The sequence below is a fragment of the Mauremys reevesii genome, linkage group 11 (genome assembly GCF_016161935.1).
Source record: "Mauremys reevesii isolate NIE-2019 linkage group 11, ASM1616193v1, whole genome shotgun sequence".
NCBI classification, from domain to species: Eukaryota; Metazoa; Chordata; order Testudines; family Geoemydidae; genus Mauremys; species Mauremys reevesii.
Window position 1 is genome coordinate 19,958,445 of NC_052633.1, and position 21,795 is coordinate 19,980,239.

Consider the following 21,795-nt stretch of genomic DNA (forward strand, 5'->3'; position numbering starts at 1 on the left):
TAGCAGATTTTGAAACCCACCCCCCCAAGGCTCATGAGTGTTTTATTTGAGGTTTAGGTTCTGTCCAGTATGACCTTCAGATCAGGTCAGATTTTGAGTTCTGAACCCCATTCCTCCAAAGCTTGGCAGCCTGGAAATCCAGCACTTTTTGTTACAGTTTTTGTATTTCTGAACGTGACTCTTCTGAGCCTATTATGACATGAAAAATGCACTTTGTTTGGCATTTTCTTTTCCATCTGCCCCTCATGCCACCCCACCCACCATCTGCAAATGAAGTTCCAGTTTGGTAATTACCCATTATCTTTTTTCTTTCTGATACAGTGGCAACTTCAGGTGTTGACACTAACTGATCACTGCTTTTGGCTGCCTGATGTTATCTGGCATAGAAACGGAACTGTGGATTTGCAAGGGCACGTGTTTAATAAACGTGGGATGAAATAACTCCCTGGTGTAAATGGGCACCATTCCATTGACTTTAACTGAATTATACTTTCTTACTGTAGGCTTTTGGAGTTTAGTTCCATCACTGGCTTCTCCCTGTGAATTACCGACTTTGTATTTAACCGGCATGCCTGTGCGCATGCCAGTGGTGTGTGCTGGCTTTGTCATGTCTGTTTGCAGCATAGGGTAGCTATCTCCTTCCTGCTGGAAGTATTGTCCCTTCCCCTTCTCAGGTCCTAAGAATCCATATAATGGGCATGTTTTTTCAGTAGCATCTTATATCAGGAACTAACTTTTCTAGAAACATGCACACACTGAATATTAAACAATTCCCGGAATTCCCAGGGCTGCTGTCAAAACCAGCATGTTAGTTTCTCCTGAAGTTCTGGAGCTTTAAAAACAAAAGTATTGTGTCCCTCCAGCACGTACAGTACAAACAGCTAAACATAATTACAGAATCCATGCATGCTACAAACATGTTACCTCTCAGCTCTTCTGGTAGGGTGCCACGAGTGATTCCTATCGGGAGAGGCTTAGAAGTGCTGCTGGTCATAGTGCTGCTGCTGAACGTTTTGAAGTTTGTCTTGCTACTCTGGTTCCCTGGACCCTTCTTTCCGTATATAGGGGGCAGCAGATCTAATCTTGGGACTGCATTCTGGGTGAATAAATCACCATCTTGGAAAAAAGCATATAAGGAACAATACTAAAGAGCTGCATAAAACAATACATTTCTGGGGGGCGGGGCACAGAATAGAGACCTAGGCAGAGGGAGTGAATGCACAAAATGGCCACAATTAATCAGTGACTTACTGGTGTGTTGTTTGTCTATCCTGCTAAACTACCCCATCTAGTTAATCTTTATTCTCACTGCCAGAGTTATAAAGTGCTGTGTGGTCTACAAAGTGCTGCACAAAACTGATGAGCAATTGTATCAACCTAAAGAAAACATGAAGTGTTCCATCAACATATTGTTGTTGAACTATGAGCTGTGGTACAGAATTAGAGTAATGGGTCTGAGACCAGACTTACAGTAGTTGCCTTTGAAAAAAAGACTCATTTTCCTATAGTAACAGTCTAATGATATCTGGGATACAACAGTTTCTCCCTCTACTTGGAATAGAAAAGAACTGCTGTATCTTAGATTCCACTGGGTAATTGTGGATAATGTGTAAATGTTGAATTTTTATTGGCGATCTCTATAGTTTATAGAAAATAACTGCTGCCTTGATGACTTTAATACCCTTAAGATATTAAGTGCACAGCAGTGGTTTCTGTTCTGTACAATTATTTGCAGCCAGTGCTTGGGTTCCAAGAGCTCCAAGGAAAATCTAGCTGCTGCAGGAAGGTGGTGGTGGTAGTTCATGGGGAGCATTCTTGAGACAGACTCTGTATTGGTGCTAGAGTGGTGCTATGCTGCTGGAGGTGCCATTTTTCAAATGACATGTAAGGTGTAGGCTATGACGAAGTGTCGTTATTAAAGATCCTACTTTCGTTACTTTGGTATTCAGGCTAAATTCCAGTTTAATCAATGCATTCCGTCTACCTAAAATTCCCCTGTAGTTTCGACTGGCCTAGACGTTCTTTAAATTCTCTACTGGACTATTGTGCAGTGGACTGTCTGATATCTTCCATAGCAAAAGCGGTTGCATTTCAATAACAAACTAAGTAAAACCTAATATGTCTTGTAACTGGTTTATAAAATTTGTTAAACCTCTTGAGGTCATTGGATGAAAAGTGTTATAAAATGTCAGTTGTTAGGAATTAACAAAATTCCATTATAACAGACCCCTTAGAGTGTTATCTTAATGCAAAGCTTAGATGCAACACATACTTCTGACACAATTCAATGTGAAATAAATTCCTTTAGAGTGACCATCAGATTGGCTAATGTGGCCAATCACGGCGTGTGATTGGCTAATATCGCCACAAAGATGAGCTGTAGTAGGTGAATAGCTAGAAGCTGAATTAGTTTTATAGCGGAGATGGTGTTAGTCTAACTACAACTGAGGCAAAAGCTGAATCTCTGATTTGTATTGACTGACCTCTTTTATAGTGGCCCTCCTTTCCAGCATTCACCCCTCTTATTCCTGCCTTCCTCCCCTCCAGAGTGAACTTTCGACTGGTTATTGGAGGTAGGAAGAAGCTACCTTGATGTATCTCTGGGTTTTCGCCAATGACTATTTGGTGCTGTTCAGTTGTACCCTCTGGCCCAGAAATGAGATCATGTGGTGAAGGAGCCAACAACTTCTCACAGTCGTCATCAGCCTCTGATCTGGACTTGTCACAAGAAGCTGCTGGAATGAAAGAGGAATATGAAATGGAGATACTAGCCACTGCTCATGTGACTCATTCTTTCACCAGTTTATTGGAAAAAAAGTTTCTGAACCTCTGTATTTTCCTGTTATTTCTCTTGTATTGTGAAATCAGACTTGGTGAAATCAGGGGACACAGCAGCCACAAGCAGCATCTTTAAACTCTTCTTCATGTCAAGAAATTGACCTGACTGACATAACTTGCTGTCTCAGCCAGCAAGACTGGTGCAATGCTGGAATGGGAGAAATCAAACTACAGTGGTGGGCGAACCAGATTAGTGTTCCTAACAGGAGCATATTTGATAGCTGAGTTTAACAGCTTCTTTGGTCAACACCTGGCCTTGAAGAAACATGAAATCCACCTCCATGATGAGAATATTCTCCTATAATTCAATATCGGGGTTCTACACACGGGTTCTCTTCACTTTTTTGAACAACCTCTGTTTAGTGCACAGTTCTGAGTATCTCACTGAAGCCAGACTCTAGACTTGTGGGACTGATGTTACATTCTGTTCTACCCTCAGATACTGGTATAATTAGTCAACTACCAGTGACTTCATTGGGAGTTACATGCATATATCTGAGGGCAGAACTTGGCCCTAAATGGTTACCGGCATGCTGCTTTGTTGAATAAAATAATGTACCTCTAATCATTCCTGCAGTTGTTCTGGGATACAGTTTAGTTTTGCCCATGTGGTTTCTCATGAAGATCTATTGACTGCAGTAGCAATATTTTTATATGTAGCACTACAACAATTTTGTTACTGTGATTATTGGGTTTCTCATTTTATTTAACGTTTGCAAATATTGAGAGGAGCAGGAGCATCTGGGCCATTTCCCCCCTCCCCCCCCCCCAGTTCATGTTGAGCTGGAACTGTAGCAAAGTTCCTTTTGTGTGGAGGGAATAAAATCAGTAGCCAGACAGAAAGGAGTTGCTGCTTCTTAGAGTGCTGAGTCAGCTTGAGCAAATATGTGCTCCCTGGGTGACAGCTGGATGATGCTGAAAAGGGCAGGGGAAGAGGAGCTGTAGGGAGATACCAAAATCCTATGCTTGTGTTATGCAGGAGTCAGACTAGATGGTCATAGCATCCCTTCTGGCCCTAAAATCTATGGAAGTAGCGTTATGAAAAATGGGAGAGAAAGAGGTGGGTAGAGGATGAAGGGAGGGGAAATGTGGGAGGAAAAGAAGAGAACACTAATGTAGAGGGAGACGGGAACAGTGGGAAAAGGGGAGGGAAAGAAGAGAATGAGGTAGAATGGGAAAAGGTGTCCAGAGAAGGAGAAAATTGGGGAAGAGGCATAACTAGTTATAAGTAGCAACATAGTTCTATGTGAAAGTCTTCAGATTGCTTGTTTACAGAAAGCAGGGGCCAGCATGCAGTGCTCTATCTTGATCTGATAAGCAGGCCACTCAAAATCTAGATGGTGCATTGCATGTTAGGACCTGCAGTCTAGGTGAGGCACACCTCTGTGTTCAAGATAAAGAAGTCTGCAACCTTCTCCATCTAAGGCAAATCACGTGCAGCTCTTGGGCCCCCAGCCAACCTCCCTGTGCCTCAATTTAATGAACTGTCTTTATGTCATATCCAATGTTCCTTGTCTTCGACTGATATTGAAATATCAGTCAATCTCCAGCCCACCCTTTTCATGCCAAAAATGTTTGGCTTATTCAGATAAGCTTTGGAAAAACAATTTGAGTTTGGGGGTCTTTGATCTGATCTGAATCTGCTGAAGTTTGCCCAACATTAGCAGAAACTCTGCTGCTTTTATGCTGTATTGAGACGGAGAGCTCTGACTCATCTTTGGGATATAAACCATGTGGAATCCAAAATAAACCTGCTCTGAATATCTTCAAGAACACAAGATCTAACACTGAAATGACACAGTCCAGGATGGGAGAGCTCCCTTTTTCTGGAGTCCCAATCTAATCATTGTGTAACTTACAGATACCTTGAATTTAGATAGACCAGAGAATCTTTTGTCTGCAGCTGATGGTACCTGTTTGATTCTTTGCTTTGGTCTCGGGCTGGGTTTGCAACTGAATAAGCAAAGGCAGGATCAGAAGCTCCTTTGGCGGATCACTGGATCTAAATTGTTTCCTGTGGGGCACTTGGGCTCTGGGTGATTCTTCTGAGATTGAAGGGAACTTCAAAGTCTCTGGCGCCTGCTGTAAGATATAAATCAAAAGTGTCAGAAACCCCGAATAGTCCCATTACTTTTGACTTACATTTTTATTCCTCACTCTCTAGGCTTGCTAAAGCACAACCTACTAGCACAACAAAGCCAGGCTGGTTTCACTCTTCCATTCTCTTTCATTCCCCATCTCTGCTGGGCATCTTCTGTGGAACATGGGCTGTTTGACCCTCCCCAATTCTGTCCCAGTCCTGGCCACCACATCAAAGCCTTGGACTTCTCCAGAACACAGTGGAAGAAGAAGCTGGATTAGGCCCAGGATGCTTAACTTGATGGTTCTGAATTGTTTAAAGCCTTTGTTTTTCTAAAACATATATACACGTACACAATGCAGTTAACAGGAATCTTTCTCTTGACTCCAATGGGAGTTGGATCAGATTTTAGAGCTGGTCTACACTGAGGAAGTTACACTGGCATCGCTATGTAAAAAATCCACAGATATGAAGTTAAACTGATCTAACCCCCAGTGCAAATAGAGCTAGGTCAACAGAATAATTCTTCCATCGACCTAGCTATCACCTCTCAGAGAGGTGGAATACCTACAACCCCTCCCATCCCTGCAGTAGTAATCTGCACTAAAACACTACAATGGCGTAGCAGCAACTGTATCATGTTTTAAGTGTAGACATATACAAATGAGGTTATGACGACAGGTATGGTTAAGGAGAGAGAGATTTGCCTCCATGTTTTGGTTTTGTAAGTGTCAAGCAACGGGGGCATCTGAAGAACCAACATGCTTGGATACCGCAGACCCTCCCTGCAGAGGGGCACATGCATGTGTTCATGCACACGCACAGAAGCATTCAGTCTCTCCAGGCACAGTCCTATTTATTGAGGCTTTGTGGTGGGTACCAGCATTTGGCCTTCAGACTCTCAGCTCTTTTCCTGTTGGACACTCTCTTGCTCCATTTTGAATCTGACGACCCTATAAATATAGTTGTATCATGAGGCCTGGTTGCCACGTGGTTGTCCCCTGATGCAGTTACAACTTGATTAAAATGTGTATTGTGGATGGTACCTGATCATGTGGTAACAAGAACTATAACCCTAGACATATAATCTGTTACAGTGTTGTAGCCATGCCAAGGAACAACCATGCTTGTCTTTGTAGTGCTGATGTGGCCGTAAGTATTTTTTTTCCCTCACTTCTTCAGTGTCTTTTGTTGCATCACCTGCTACTTTCACACTTCAAGTGCCCTTATCCCTGTGGTATAGAGTAGCCTCAGGACTGACCTCAAGAACATTCATGTATCAGCATCTCCAGCATTCTGTTGCATCCTCAAAGAGGGGAATAGCACTTCGTTTCCCTTTATAGCTTCACTTTCACTATTTTGTATATACTGAAATGGATAAAACTCCATTTTCACAATTACAGAAAGGGGCAGACACTTAAATAGATAAATATTTAAAAATAAATGTGTTTTGGAGGGGATAGAAACCCATAAGCCAACCTCTAACTATTGGTGTTCAAGAAGGAACTTTCCATAGGGGCAGGCTGCCCAATAACTATCCACTACTGAGTTTCTTGCACCTTCCTCTAAAGCATCTGATCCTGGCACTGTAGGACACAGGATACTGGATTAGATGGGCCACTGGTCTGATCCAATATGGCAATTTGTATGTGCACAAAATTGCCTATATTCATGTTATGAGCCCTGAGAGGAACCCACTTCATACGTTATCCCAACAACTGCATATTTGTTTTTAAAAATCTGACCTTTCTGTGTTCCACCCTGACCGAGTCCATGGCAGACTGAATAGGAGGGAAAAAACCTGTTTCAATAAGGTGCCCTTCTTCTTTGCCATCCTGGTTATTCAGATGCCCTTGTTTAACTGAGGGGGGGAAATGGAGATGAGATGAAAAGAGGATGACATTTAAATATGTATTAATAGCATCAGATAAGGGTCAGTATTTACTCTATCATTGAACCTGTCAAGGACAGGAGGAGGAATACATTTACCAGTCCCTGCACCCATGGTAATAAGGAGAAGGAAAGTTTCCTCATACAACTCTTTGTCCTCTTCCCAATGAGCACTGCAACACATGACCATAGTCGTTAATTAAAATACAACCTCAGAGATTTTTGCTGTGCTCATAATCCAGAGGTGACTGTTATAACCAGTATACATAACATTTACTGGACTCTCCTCAGTCTTCAGAAGTCCGGTAAATTTATTACAAACAAAACTATGACAAGAAATAAAGATAAGGAGGTGTATTTCTTACCACTGTAGGGCTTTTTTCTTCCAGCGAAATAGCCTCCATAGAAAGTCATGTAGGATCTCTCACTCAAAAGTTGAGAAGTATCAATAGTGGCATTCCCAACAGAGCTCTTGACAATTTGGTTCAGCTTTTCATGGTACTCTTGACTCTCTGTCTGGTGTGGCTTTTCCCCGTGCCATTGACCCTCCATTGCACGCTCCACATCTTGGTGATCTTCCACCTCTGTGCCCTAGGAGATGGCAGAATGACTGGCTTTACAATAGAGCTGGATAGAAAATGGTTTTCCCCTGCAGCTAACTTAAATGAAAATGGAGATTGGGGAGGAATCATTTTTGTCAATTTTCCACAGAAAATTTTAAAGTTTTTATCAGAAAACTGAAAGTCTTCAGTTTTAATGCAAAAACTCTCTTTGGAAAGCAGACTTTTTTTCAACAGAATTTTAGTCAAAAACCAATTTTCCATTAAACCATTTTTCAACAGAAAATTTTCAACCATCTATTTTTTTACAAGCCCACATTCATGAATACCATTTCAGCCTGACTTATAATGCTAAGTATTTCTCTTCTCAGTTGTCACAGGTTTCATTCTATGTGGGGTATCAACTGTTTAAATATACAACCACTTCTTTTTTGTTAAATGTATTATTTTGTGTGTGTGTGTGTGTGTGTATGTATGTATGTATGTATATAATATATACACACACCATATAGTTCAAGGGACTATGTTTGCTTGCATTGAAATCAATGGCAAAACTCCCACTGACCTCAGTGGTGCAAGATGGGAGGCCCCAAAAGATTGAGAACTTCTAATGGGTATAATGCTGCTGGGTGTTACTCTTCTGCTGTCTCTCTGAATATGTACTAATTTATGACCATTTGCATGGTAGCTCCTGTTTTGTACGTAAATTTGATCTTTTATTGTCTATTCAGCAATTCTTAAATCAGATGTTGAAAAAGACACAGCGTTGAGGAAGAGACAAATGCTAAGAATATAACAGCTTCAGTTCAGTATACTCAGTCAGTGCTGCCAAGGCATGCTTTGGGGCTAATTATACTGCCCTCCTTTGAGATCTACTGACTAAAAGCGTTCTAGAAGAGTAAGGGGATGTCTACACTGGCACAGTTACAGAGCCGACAGTTACAGCGCCACTCAGAGAGCGCTGAAGAGAAACCACTGTTGTGTGTTCACACTGTCAGCTGCCTGCGCAATAGCGTGTTCGCACTTGCGGCACTTGCAGAGGTATTCGGAGCAGTGCACTCTGGGCAGTTATCCCACAGAGCATCTCTTCCTCATCTGCCGCGAAGAGTTGTAGGAAGGTGGAGGGGGTCGTGGGGCATCCTGGGTCCTGTCCCAATGCCCCATGATGCATTGCTTCGCATCCCAGCAATCCCTGTGCTTCCGTCCGCATTTGGTGCCATCTTTCAACAGTTAGTATACTGCGCGCTCTGCCTCTTCGGTCAACAGTGTGGGATCCATTCCTGTAGACCGATGTGCTGCTCGCTGTGACCAACACATCACGAGTGGCAGTGGAGTTATTCCTTAAACTACAAAGGCAAGAGGAGTTCAAATTGATCTCACCACGCGTAGTAGCTACGACACGAGATTGCTTGCGGCATTCACTGAGCTGCTGACCACAGTGGAGTGCCACTTTTGGGCTTGGGAAACAAGCACTGAGTGGTGGGATCACATTGTCATGCACGTCTGGGATGATGAGCAGTGGCTGCAGAACTTTCATGGGACTGTGTGATGAGCTCACCCCAGCCCTGTGGTGCAAGGACACAAGAATGAGAACTGCCCTGTCATTGGAGAAGCGCGTGGCGATTACACTGTGGAAGCTGGCTACCCCAGATGGCTACTGATCAGTCGCTACCAGTTCAGAGTGGGAAAGTTGACTGTTGGACTCGTGTTGATGGAAGTGTGCAGGGCCATTAATCTCATCCTGTTCCGAAAGACCGTGACTCTGGGCAATGTGTGTGACATTGTGGATGGCTTTTCACAAATGGGCTTCCCTAACTGCAGCAATTTGAAGCTGAAAGCCACTAATATTTGTTGCTATACTCAGGAGTGCAGTGCTTGTAATTCTAGGAGGTGATTGTGATTGGTGCAGATGATTGGGGGAGGGATAGCTCAGTGGTTTGCACATTGGCCTGCTAAACCCAGGGTTGTGAGTTCAATTCTTAAGGGGGCCATTTGGGGATTGGCCCTGCTTTGAGCAGGGGGTTGGACTTAGATGATCTCCTGAGGTCCCTTCCAACCTTAATAATCTATGATAATCTATGCACTGTGAAGGTTTAAGGAAATTGTTGCTTTGTCGGGCTCTGTTTGCTTTTGATTAATGGAATAAAGATTGCTTTCAAACCAAAACAATTATTTTGTTAAAAAACAACTGGGGGAGAGAGACAAACAAAAAAACACGTCAGCACTGTGGGGGGATGGGGGAAGGGAGGGTTTCAGGAGGAGGTGGGGTCCTGGGACGATTAAAGATTTGTGTATGTCCAGCTATCATATGCAACTAGTATCTGCTGCATGTTGAAGCCAGAGCTCATACTAGCAAAACTTTGCTGTAAGAATAACCACTCTGCTAGTCCAGCACCAAGGGGAACTGAGGGGATTCTGATCTGTATGAAGACAGAGATCATCTTTGATAATGAAGAAGTGGTACCTGTGGGACCTTTGTGCATGCTGCATTCTGACTCCAGGTGGCCTCCTTTGCAGGTGAAGGTCTGAGTTCTAGACTCAATCTTTTCACTGAAACCCGAACAGGTACTCGAGCTCTCCTCTGGCCACGTGTTTCTACTTCATGTCCTTCCACCCGGTTTTCTCTGTTCTCGGCCTTCTTCTGAACTGAATAACTTTGGCCTGCAAGACAGATTGTCAGGACTGGATTACAAAGTGAACTGTTACACTTCACAGAGGTTCTAAGTTATTTAGGGCCAAATTGTGGCATTTAGCCACTGATCCCCACTGGGAACTGTACCACCCCAGCAGGAGAGCCGGGCCAGGTTGTGCCACAGGGACATCTCCAGGCCATTCAGGAAAGGAGCATATGTGATTAAAGCAGGTTGAACCATCCTTTAGGAATGGGCTGATATGGAGGAGGGTGGGGCCACGGCCACCTGAGCTCAGGGACAGCAATTGTGAGCGGCCCTTCTACAGGGCATGAAAAGGGTAGAAAGCTCCTTGTGTGCTCTCCCATGTACCTGGGAACAGGTGAATCACAATGTGTCTCAGAATTGATACTATATTCAAGAAAGTGGGGGTTCACTTCAATGATTGGATTTTTTTAGGGTGTTTCCCAGTGCTTTGGAAATTAAAACTATGCATCCCAAAGAAAGGATTGAAACATAACTTGAATGCAACATGCATTAATAATTCACATCCTGTATCCTAGCAGGGACTGTAAACAGGGGAGGTATTCATTGAACCAAGAGCAAAGCAACATCAAGTTGAAAAGGAAATTACTATGGAAATTAACTTTCAAGCCTCAGGCAGATGTGGGAGAGGTTCACTGTACCGGGGATTTTCCTTGTACTATATTTTTATATGGGGTTTCCACTACTACTTTGACAGATGCATGCTCCAAGCCTGCTCTATGGTCAGCAAGGCCTTGGCTTGCAACAAATTTTTCAGTAGCATTATGGTCTGTTCAGTACATTTATTCTGTTGGCATTTTCTTATTAGCAAAGGGTTTGCCTCGACATATGTCTTCTGCAAAGTTAACAAATATTTCAGTAATGTTTTAGAGCAGTCACAGCTAACCTGTGCCCTGAGGCCACTTGTGGTTTCAGAGGATGAATGTGTTAAGAAAAAAACTGTGCATTTTATTATGAATTGAAAACGTGTCCCCTGAGCTGCTCTCTGCAATTTTTAAACTGATGTGTTTGAGTCATGCCTGTTGCTGTGGAGGAGTTGGGGGTTCACTTCTTCTCACATCTTGCCCTGCAGCTGTGGTGTGGCCAGGAACACTGGGACCCTTTACTATTCCTAGCCTCTCTCTGTGCTCAGCAGCACTTCCCTCCTTCCCACACCCTCCAGTGGCCACCTGCTGCCTCACAGGGGAGAAAGATCAGAGTAGCCTTGGTTGCTCCATAACTGTTGGCCAATTGTAATAGCTTTCAGTGGGGCCAACAGACTAGGTACACACTGATTTGGATTTGCTCAGGTAGCTCCTTGAAGCAGTCTGGCTGCACTGGAAGTTTATTTAATTTGTTTTAGATTCATAATGCTTCCTTCACATAATCCTTGGGGGCAAATTCAAAATTACTAAAACAATGCACTGACCAGTCAACAGACAGAAAGCAACTGAACTGGTGCAATATAAAAGGTGGTGTTATTTATTATTACTCCGCACAGAACAAACTGTGTATACGGGACCGGCTCCAGCTTTTTTGCCACCCAAGCGGTGAAGGGAAAAAAAAGAAAAATCCGATTGAGCTGCCGCCAAAGTGCTGCCAAAAAGGAAGACGGAGTGAAGGACCCGCCGCCGAATTGCCACCGAAGACCCGGATGTGCTGCCCCAATAACGGACGGACGTGCCGCCCCTTTCTATTGGCCACCCCAGGCACCTACGTCCTTCGCTGATGCCTGGAGCCGGCCCTGTGTGTATACATGCCACAGTCACCCCCTGCAAGCAAAAGCTCGAGAGGAGATGAAAGTCTGACACCACGCCCTGAAATGATTATTCTAGCTTTGTTGGATCAGGGGCTCCTCTGCTGAGGAACAATCTTTCTTAAATGTCCAAATCTAATGACTGCTGGTTAGAGTACATCTCGTGGTCTCTGCTTTTCCTGTTGGTGTATAAGGAATATGGAGATCTCTCTGATAGCCAGGGCTCAGACTGGGCTGCTCTGGCCTAGAAGGATCCACATATGCTTTTTATTGCATGGAAGGGAAGGGAGCTGGGCAGGGGCGGCTCTACCTTTTTGGCCGCCCCAAGCAGTCATGCGCGGGAGGCGCCCCGGAGCCGCGGGAGCAGCGGACTTCCTGCGGGCATGACTGCAGAGGGTCCGCTGGTCGCGCGGCTCGGCTGGACCTCCCGCGGCTGCGGACGGTTCTCAGGTCCGGCGGCTCTGCTTGAGCTGCCGCAGTCATGCCTGCGGGAGGTCCAGCCGACCCGCGGGACGAGCGCCCCCTCCGCAGTCATGCCTGCAGCAGGTCCGGTCATCCCGGGGCTCCGGTGGACCTCCCGCAGGCATGACTGCGGCAGGTCCGCCGGCCCAGCCTGCCGCCCCCCCGGGAAAGGGCTGCCCCACACGCGTGCTTGCCGCGCTGGGGTCTGGAGCCGGCCCTGGAGCTGGGTCACTAAACAGTATCATCCCACCCTTTCCATGTAGCAGGCTTCCTGGGCTCCAGAATCCTTGTATCAGAAAGGGAAAGGTACACGCCATTTCCCTCCTTCCCCCAACCCCAAGGGGAATCCACTCAGAGTTCATGCAGCCTGAGGCTGTACAGTGTAACTTTTTCATGGAGCTCCTTCCATGTAGTAGAAACCTCACTTCCTTAAAGGGAGGCTCCAGGAGCAGTAACTAACTGTCTAAGCCTAGAATTGTGTAGAGAAAGCGGCAGGGGACTGGGAAGCAAAGTGAAACCACAGGGCCTGCAGCAGATCCCCCACTTTGGGGGGGCTAAACAAACTTCTGCCTACCCCCGGGAAACAATTAGAGGGTAACTCAGCATGGGGACCTGTGACAATTCCCACCCTCTCCCAGCTGCCTCTTGTGTGGCTTTTTTGAGCGGGATTTTGACAGCTCTATAGGGGCTTCTGACATTGATCTATTTTTGTAGTGGAAGCACACAGGAAATCAGTGCAGTCATTGGAGAACTGGGCCTAGATCCTGGGATGTATCAAACCTGTACCCAGCTGCCCACGGCCCCAAGGGTTCACTCTGGCCGTCAGGAATCACCAAGGTATCTTCATGCCCCATTTATACCTCCTATGCTGGGGACTAGGGAGAGAGATGGTACAGGACCAGCAGCTATGTAGATGGTTTGTATTCCTGGAGCAGAGGCCAGGGCATGGCTCTTGGTATGATATGCTCGCTTCAGCTAACATCCCCAAGCAGGCAGGCAGCTAGCTGTATTTGGAACCAGCTGTGTGGTTCTTGAGTGATCTTCATGGATAACGCCATCTAGAGGTCAGTAGGTATGTCTACACTGCAGCAGGGAGCATGCCTCCCGGTGTGGGTAGACAGACTTGCGCTAGCAGAGCTCGAGCTAGCACGCTCCAAACAGCTGTGTGGGTGTTGCTGCACCAGCAGAGGCTTGGGCTAGCCATCCGAGCTCAGACCTGTTCAACCTCCTGGGTCTAGCTCGGGTGCCCAGCCCTGAGCCTCCACTGGCGCAGCCATGTCTCCATTTTTAGTGTGCTATCTTAAGCCCCGCTAGTGTGAATCTGTCTACCTGGGCTGGGAGGGTTACTCCCAGCTGCAGTGTAAACACTCCCATTGTGACCTCCAGATGGGATTATTGCAAAGGCAGCAGGTAACTGAGGCAAGGTCCACATCAGAGAGAAATGGTCACAGCTGCCTTCCCAGGTGTGCATGAGAAAAGAGGCTTTTGGCTATTGACACCGCTTGGAAATATATGTATGAACGTGTGTACTGGAGTAGCAGCAATGAATCAATTAAATAGGCTAAAGGAGAGCTGGGTGGGAAGGCTGGTAATGGGATACAGAGCTCTTCACCTAGGTCACTGGGCTTGAATCCAGACCGTTCAGTAATGAGTCCTTACTGCCTGAGGGCTGTTCAGTCACCTATGTAAATTGACTTGGTAGTCCAGTTCCCAGTGGACAAGTATCCACACAACCAAATGTACCTGACAGGTTTGTGGCGAAGCTTGCTCTGCTGCTGCTCATGCTGTCCCTGTGGATAAAGGCAGCACTCCGCTCTTGGTGCATGCATCCTTTTGAAGCACTACATTCACTTCAAAAATCCACTTTTTACAAAAAGAGGTTTACATTTATGGAATTGTCAGTCCTGGCTCCAGAGCTGAGGGTGACCATTGTGCACAAACCGGGGAATGGCTGGGCCAGTGCATGAGCAGGCAGAGCACAGGGTTACCCTTGAAATGTTCTCGGCACCTCCTGTGATGTGCTGAGGTTCTCAGCCCCCACTGCCTGTGATGGGAGTTGAGGGCACTATAGTGTCTCTTGGGATCAGACCTAAATGAGTTTGGGAGGCATTAGTCATGTCTCAGGGTATGTCTACACTACAAGAGTAGTTCGATTTAACTTAGGTCGAATTTGTGGATTCGACCTTATGAAATCGAATTTGTGTATCCACACTAAGGACACTAATTCGACTTTGTGAGTCCACACTAACGGGGCCAGCGTCGACATTGGAAGCGGTGCATTCTGGGCAGCTATCCCACAGTTCCCGCAGTCCCCGCTGCCCATTGGAATGCCCAATGCCTGCTGGGGGAAAAATGTGTCGAGGGTGGTTTTGGGTAACTGTCGTCATTCAACCGTCACTCCCGCCCTCTCTCCCTGAAAGCGCCGGCGGGAAATCTGTTACCGCACTTTTCTGGTCAGTGACAGCGCGGACGCCACAGCGAGCATGGAGCCCGCTGCGATCATCGCTGCACTTATGGCCGTTGTCAACTCCTCGCACCTTATCGTCCACCTCTTCCACAGTCAGCTGCTGAGAAATCGGGCGAGGAGGCTCCGGCAGCGCGGTGAGGACATGAAGTGTCAGAGTGGCACAGACCTCTCTCAAAGCACGGGATCCCACGCCGCGGAGATCATGGTGGCAATGGGTCACGTTCATGCTCTGGAACGGCGATTCTGGGCCCGGGAAACAAGCACGGACTGGTGGGACCGCATAGTGCTGCAGGTCTGGGATGAATCACAGTGGCTGCGAAACTTCAGGATGCGTAAGGGCACTTTCCTTGAACTGTGTGACTTGCTGGCCCCTGCCCTGAAGTGCCAGGACACCCGGATGCGAGCAGCCCTGAGTGTGCAGAAGCGAGTGGCCATAGCCCTCTGGAAACTTGCAACGCCAGACAGCTACCGGTCAGTAGCGAACCACTTTGGCGTGGGCAAATCTACCGTGGGGGTTGCTGTGATGCAAGTAGCCCACGCAATCGTTGACCTACTGCTCTCAAAGGTAGTGACCCTGGGAAACGTCCAGGTCATCATAGATGGCTTCGCCGCGATGGGATTCCCAAACTGCGGTGGGGCTATAGATGGCACTCACATCCCTATCCTGGGACCGGCCCACCAGGCCAGCCAGTATATTAACCGAAAGGGCTACTTTTCAATAGTGCTGCAAGCACTGGTGGACCATAGGGGACGTTTTACCAACATCTACGTCGGGTGGCCGGGCAAGGTTCATGACGCGCGTGTTTTCAGGAACTCTGGTCTGTTTAGATGTCTGCAGGAAGGTAGTTTCTTCCCGGACCACAAAATAAGTGTTGGGGATGTAGAGATGCCTACAGTGATCCTTGGGGACCCAGCCTACCCGCTAATGCCCTGGCTCATGAAGCCCTATACAGGCGCCCTGGACAGTGACAAGGAGCTCTTCAACTACCGGCTGAGCAAGTGCAGAATGGTGGTGGAGTGTGCTTTCGGACGTCTCAAGGGGAGATGGAGGAGCTTACTGACTCACTCGGATCTCAGCGAAACCAATATCCCCATTGTTATTGCAGCTTGCTGTGTGCTCCACAATCTCTGTGAGAGCAAGGGGGAGACCTTTATGGCGGGATGGGAGGTTGAGGCAAATCGCCTGGCTGCTGATTACGCTCAGCCAGACACCCGTGCCATTAGAAGAGCCCAGCGGGAAGCGCTGTGCATCCGGGAGGCTTTGAAAGCTAGGTTCCTCAGAGAGCAGGGTAACCTATGACTGTCCGGTCTCTTTACAGAGAAGCTGAACCTGCCCCTGTTTCAGTTACTATTGACTTTTTTCAGCGGTTACATACCCCGTTCACCAGGTTTCCCCCCTTCCAACAGACGTTTAAAAATAAAGTTATTGGAACATTTTTAATTAACAAAGTTTTCTTTACTAACGAATTCGCATTAAAGGGTTCAAACAGGGACGCAGACTGTGGTGGGTACGGTGTGCAGTGATGTACAGACCGCTTCTACACTCGAGGACTGACAGGCTCCTGCTCCTACAGCGGTCTCTGGGGGGAGGACGGTTACAGGAGGGTGTGCAGGAAGGGGTAGGTTTGCAGGAAGGGGTGAGGGGTGTGTGGGAAGGGTGAGTAGGTGTAGGGGGTGATGGCTCTGGCTGGGGCTCAGGGCATCGGAGAGGTTCATGGCTAGGGTGGAAGGGCATGGTAAGGGCAGCCTGCCTTGCCATTTGTGGATGCCAGGCGCTCGGACCCTGGGGCAGCATACACCTCCCAGACTGACCTGGGGCAGCAGACACCTCCCAGAGTGACCCGGGTGCCTAGTGACTGTACTCTGTGTGTGACCTGCTGTTGATCCTGCCCCCATGTCTGTACCCTGGTAATGGTGGCCGTCCTATGCAATTAACAAACCTCTATCTCCCCTTCACACAAAGTCTTCTGCAAAGAAACATGACGGAAACAGTAATGAACAGCAAACTATTTTTAATACTCAACTACACAGTTGGGGGATGAAACTGGGATTTTGGATCGGGTGAGCCAGGAAGGGAAGCAATTCTCATACTTTAGGGAATGAGAGCTGTTTGGTACATGAGCGCTCTGCTGGGGTGGAGTGACAGTTTTCACGGCCCCTAGCGCCCCTCCTTCTTGTGATTTTGGGTGAGGGGGGGAACAGGACTTTGTGGCGGGGGAGGGCGGTTGCAGATACAGTTCAGGGGGGCTCTCTGCTCCTGCCTACGGTCCTGCAGAACATCCACAAGGTGCCGGAGCGTGTCCGTTTGCTCCCTCATTAGTCCAAGCAGCGTTTGAGTCGCCTGCTGGTCTTCCTGCCACCACCTGTCCTCCCGTTCGCTGTGTGAGCGCTGCTGCTGAGAGAGGGTCTCCCTCCACTGGCTCTGCTGGGCCGCCTCGGCTCTGGAGCAGGCCATCAGTTCAGCGAACATCTCGTCCCGAGTCTTTTTCTTTCGCCGCCTAATGTGTGCCAGCCTCTGTGAGGGGGATGCCGGGGCAGTTCGGGAAAGAGCCGCAGCTGTGTGATGGCAAAAAGGAAGTGATTTCCTTGAAAAGATACATGTTTGCGAACAGTGAACACAGTCTACTCAGTTTCTGTGAACAAGACCATACAGGGCACCTATCTCATGTGCTCTCAGGACAAGTTCGAATTTTCGGCATTCGCTTTCATTGCCTGGGGTCTTGCACTGGAGATCGGACAAGCGGGGCAGGACAGCAGAATCCGTGTAGCAGCCAGGCCTGGTAAGCCGTAAACTTTAGGCTGCTTAACAGTTAATGGATAGCAGTGCCCTCCTGCTGCAGGCAATCTGGAAAGCATAAAGTCTGACCCTGTTCCAGCCCCTCGTGGCTGTCCCCGGGAAAGATCCCTGTATGCTTTACCTCTGCAGCCTCCACCACGTGGCTGTTAAATGACGGTCATTGTTATGCAAAGGAAAAGTCAAGCATTCACAATAGTAACATTACAGTAATTCCCCTAATTAGATGCTGCAGTCACCGAGCGAGATCACCCTGAGGCGGGTCACTAGGAGAGACAGAGAGCGCATGCTGCGTGAATCCCTGCACAGACCAGGGCCCTATGCTGCCATGCTGGTCGAGGCACTTCTCCCACTATACCTCAGGATGGCCTGGCGCGGAAGAGTGTGCTTCCACGGAGCACCCAATAAGGCACCTCTCCCCAGGAACCTCCTGCGGAGGCTTTTCGAGTACCTCTACGAGAGCTTCGTGGAACTGTCCCAAGAGGATTTCTGTTCGATCCCTATATGTATTGACCTTCTTTTCATATAGTTTTTATTCCTGTTTTTTAAAAAATAAATGTTTACATGTTTATAGCACTTACCGACTGATCCTTCCCCTGATTCAGAGTCCGGGTTAACGGCCGGGGAGGGTTGGTAGGGGATCTCTGTGAGGGTGATGAAGAGATCCTGGCTGTCGGGGAAAGCAGTATTGTAAGCGCCGTCGCCTGCCTCGTCCTCCACAAACCCTTCCTCATCTTCCCCATCGGCGAACATCGCCGAGAAACTGCCCGTCGACACTATCCCATCCTCAGAGTCCACGGTCACTGGTGGGGCAGTGGTGGCAGACCCACCGAGAATGGCATGCAGTGCCTCGTAGAAGCGGCATGTCTGGGGCTGGGCTCCGGAGCGTCCGTTTGCCACTTTGATTTTTTGGTAGCCTTGTCTCAGGTCCTTGATTTTCACGCGGCACTGCGTTGCATCCCGGCTGTATCCTCTGAGTGCCATGGCTTTGGAGACCTTCTCGTAGGTCTTTGCATTCCGTTTTTTGGAGCGCAGCTCCAAAAGCACAGACTCATCGCCCCACACAGCGATCAGATCCAAGACTTCCTGGTCAGTCCATGCTGGGGCCCTCTTTCTACTCTGAGATTCCCTGGACTCCTCTGCTGGAGAGCTCTGCATCGTTGCCAGTGCTGCTGAGCTCGCCACGACGTCCACACAGGAAATGAGATTCGAACTGGCCAGACAGGAAAAGGAATTCAAATTTTCCCGGGGCTTTTCCTGTATGGCTGATCAGAACATCTGAGCTTGGACTGCTGTCCAGAGCGTCAACACAGTGGTGCACTGTGGGATAGCTCCCGGAGCTACTAAGTTCGATTTGCATCCACACCTAGCCTAATTCGACATAGCCATGTCGAATTTAGCGCTACTCCCCTCATCGGGGTGGAGTACCGAATTCGAACTAAAGAGCCCTCTAGGTCGAACTAATTAGCATCCTGGTGTGGACGGTTGCATGGTTAAATCGAATTAACGCTGCTAAATTCGACATAAACGCCTAGTGTAGACCAGGCCTCAGAGTGGTGCCAGCAGCATCACCACAGATAACCTTGGAGACAGTCTTATGGAAGAAAGAGCAATATCATGGCGCTTTTCTACACCTACTGTAAAATGAAGGACATGCTAAGTAGAGAAATGCTGGGTTCTTGTGTTTGCAGTTTGCGGCTGTGGTGCAGGAATAATGGCATGAAGTAGAAACCTAAGGATGTAAACTATTAGTGCACAACTCCTTTAACTTTAACAGAGGATTGTACATGTGTAGGTCTTTGTTCCTTGCCCTTAGCTGTACTGCTTACTCACTCTTTTATCTTATCTGGAGATCTCACTGACGGTTTCAATAGGTTTTGTTCTAATCTCAAACATTCCCTTACTAATTTTTGAAGTACACCTTTTCTATGAAATGTTTCCTTATTGAGAGCTATCTCATAAGATAACTTAGTAATAATACATTCCTTCAAAGAAGACTTTATTATGCACATGATCTGCCTACAGGCATAAACACTGAATCAAATATTAAATCTTACCCAGGGTGGATTTTTTTTCTATTAAAAAATAACTACCTGCTACTATACCTGGATGGATGTGTTGGCTTAGCTCAGCCCAGAAAGATGGGAACACAGGCAGGAGGTGATATTTTTTGGGTACAGCTGACAGGTCCTGTTGTCCTATTCTGTGATTTGGTGTGTTTAGGGAATTCTGAAGCAATAAAGGGTCCCTGATATATCCTGGAAAGCATATATTGCAAAGCAAAGATATGTTACTTGAGATAGGACAGGAGAGAATGTTACATGTATTGGCTATACCAGACTGAAAAATGGAGGGAAGGGGAAATACTGAACAATTTTGAGGCCATTTTTCTTCCACGGGTTTTGAAAAGGATGAGTTTCTGTCTATTCAACAATTTTGGTTGTGAAATTTCTATTTTTTTCTGTTTTCAATTTGGCTTTCCCTTCCCCCCGCCCCCCATTTTCATTTTCTTTTTGTTCTCTCACTGAAAAGGGGGGAAAAACCAATAAAATAAAAACTGGAGAAGATATTTTTTTAATTTCCAATAATGTTGAAAAATAGTTTGAAAAATAGAAATAATATGGCCTTATTTAACAAAATTGAAATTTTTCATGAATATTCATTTAAAAAAAATTTTTTTTCAACCAGTCTAGTACAGTATATTGGCTCAGATTGTAAACTCCAACATATATTACCTGTAGTTTGCAGGTTATTCAATTGTGTACAGACTGAAGAATTAAAAATACATATGGACCATGAATAAACCTTCATCTATGGAAGATGCTGAAAGTTAGACTTTGGCCCAAACCAAAACCTCAGAGCTGAACTCCCCTGAAGTCCGGTAACATTTGGATCCAGATCCAAACTTTGTGATTGTCCTCTGTTGCTATAGTGGACTAAACTAACACCCCCAAATTTGGGGGAAGTTTAGGTCTGACTCAGGATACAAATTTTGCAGCTTGGGCCCACCTCCATTTTGATAGATTTGAGAACGTGAGAAACTTCCACATCAGTAAGTACAGAACATGGATCTTTTCCATGTTACTTCTCACTTGTATTTAAATTATGAGCATATCAGATACTAGTATTCAGTACTGTAGCTTTCATAAACATTAAGAAAACATAACAAGCGGATCCAATGCAACTCTTGTTGAAATCTGTGTCTTTCCACTGATTTCAAAGGAAATTGGATTAGGCATCTAGAGATGAAGTCTATTCCTTCTGTTTATCATCAAGAAAGGGCTTGGTCTTTTAATTCCACTTGTAACACACAATCACCCAAATGTTAGCTTAGAAATAGTTGCACGAACCTTGCATAACTTTAGGTTCTACTGACCTGCACACTGGAGCCTGTATATAATGCTAGGATCCCAGGTCTGAGAGAGTCTGAAGAGGTACCTCTTGGCTGAATAGCCTGGGCGAATCTGTCGATCAATCTGGTTATCCGGCTTTTTCAGGAAATGGAGGTGTGGATGCCAAGCTGTCCCTTTCTGATCCTTCTGCAGCAATAATATGCATGGCAAGACTTCAGTTGCTTTAAATTTTGTTTCTCCCTGCAGCTGGTGAGTTGATGTTAACAGATTCTAATCAATAACTCAGGGGAAAAAACCCTGAAGTTGCCTGCAGGCATAGTAGAACAGGCATCTCCAGACGGTAGGCTATGATGGGGAAATCACATGATGGTGAGTTTAAAGCAAACAGGTTGGGAGTGCGAGTCTGGAAATTGCCCAGAAAAACCCCAAACAAACAAAACAAAACAAGGGAACAATTCAGATCTTCAGCTAAAATTAAATACCAGTGAAGGCTAACGATAATCTGTCAAGAAAATAAAAGTTATGCTCTGGACATCAGGGACTTAATCCTACTACTTTTGATGTTCATGGCTATGCTCCAACTGATTTTATCAAGAGCAGGACCAGGCCGTGGATTTATTTATTTATTTATTTTAAATCTCTCTACCCATGTGGAAAATGAGAGTGGATTAAATAAAAACTGATCTGGACCTTAACTGAAATTCCCAACCAAACCCTGACAGGATGCTGAAGCTTGAAAAAGTTGAGTTAGCTTTCTGATGCTTTCTAATTTTATCAGAGCTCTCGTTAATATCATTAATGCAACCAAGTCACTGGGCTTCAAGAGCTACCACATTTTCCAATCAAATGTAGTTAAATCAAAGTGTAAGAGTGGTTGAAACAAATACCTTTCTTAAAGTCCCGGAATGTAGACTTCGTTTAAATTTAAATGAGACCACACT

At 46.3% G+C, this 21,795-nt stretch overlaps 1 protein-coding gene and 1 long non-coding RNA gene across 3 annotated transcripts in view; one reads left to right on the plus strand and one right to left on the minus strand.

The window, feature by feature from the left end:
- LOC120374294 overlaps nucleotides 1–3,361 on the plus strand; it is a 44,663-nt gene extending 41,302 nt beyond the window's left edge. For both annotated transcript variants that reach the window (XR_005585988.1, XR_005585989.1), the window contains one exon: nucleotides 2,548–3,361. This is a non-coding gene — a long non-coding RNA (uncharacterized LOC120374294). The remainder of the gene's footprint in view (nucleotides 1–2,547) is intronic.
- The window catches only part of KIAA2012 (KIAA2012 ortholog), a 91,694-nt gene that overhangs the window by 55,414 nt on the left and 14,485 nt on the right, over nucleotides 1–21,795 (minus strand). The window contains exons 3-10 of the mRNA XM_039493713.1: nucleotides 20,878–21,040; nucleotides 19,607–19,759; nucleotides 9,833–10,029; nucleotides 7,174–7,399; nucleotides 6,664–6,779; nucleotides 4,752–4,920; nucleotides 2,484–2,735; nucleotides 925–1,116 (exon numbers count right to left, since the gene is read on the minus strand). Coding sequence (XP_039349647.1) covers nucleotides 925–1,116; nucleotides 2,484–2,735; nucleotides 4,752–4,920; nucleotides 6,664–6,779; nucleotides 7,174–7,399; nucleotides 9,833–10,029; nucleotides 19,607–19,759; nucleotides 20,878–21,040 — 1,468 coding nt within the window. The remainder of the gene's footprint in view (nucleotides 1–924; nucleotides 1,117–2,483; nucleotides 2,736–4,751; nucleotides 4,921–6,663; nucleotides 6,780–7,173; nucleotides 7,400–9,832; nucleotides 10,030–19,606; nucleotides 19,760–20,877; nucleotides 21,041–21,795) is intronic.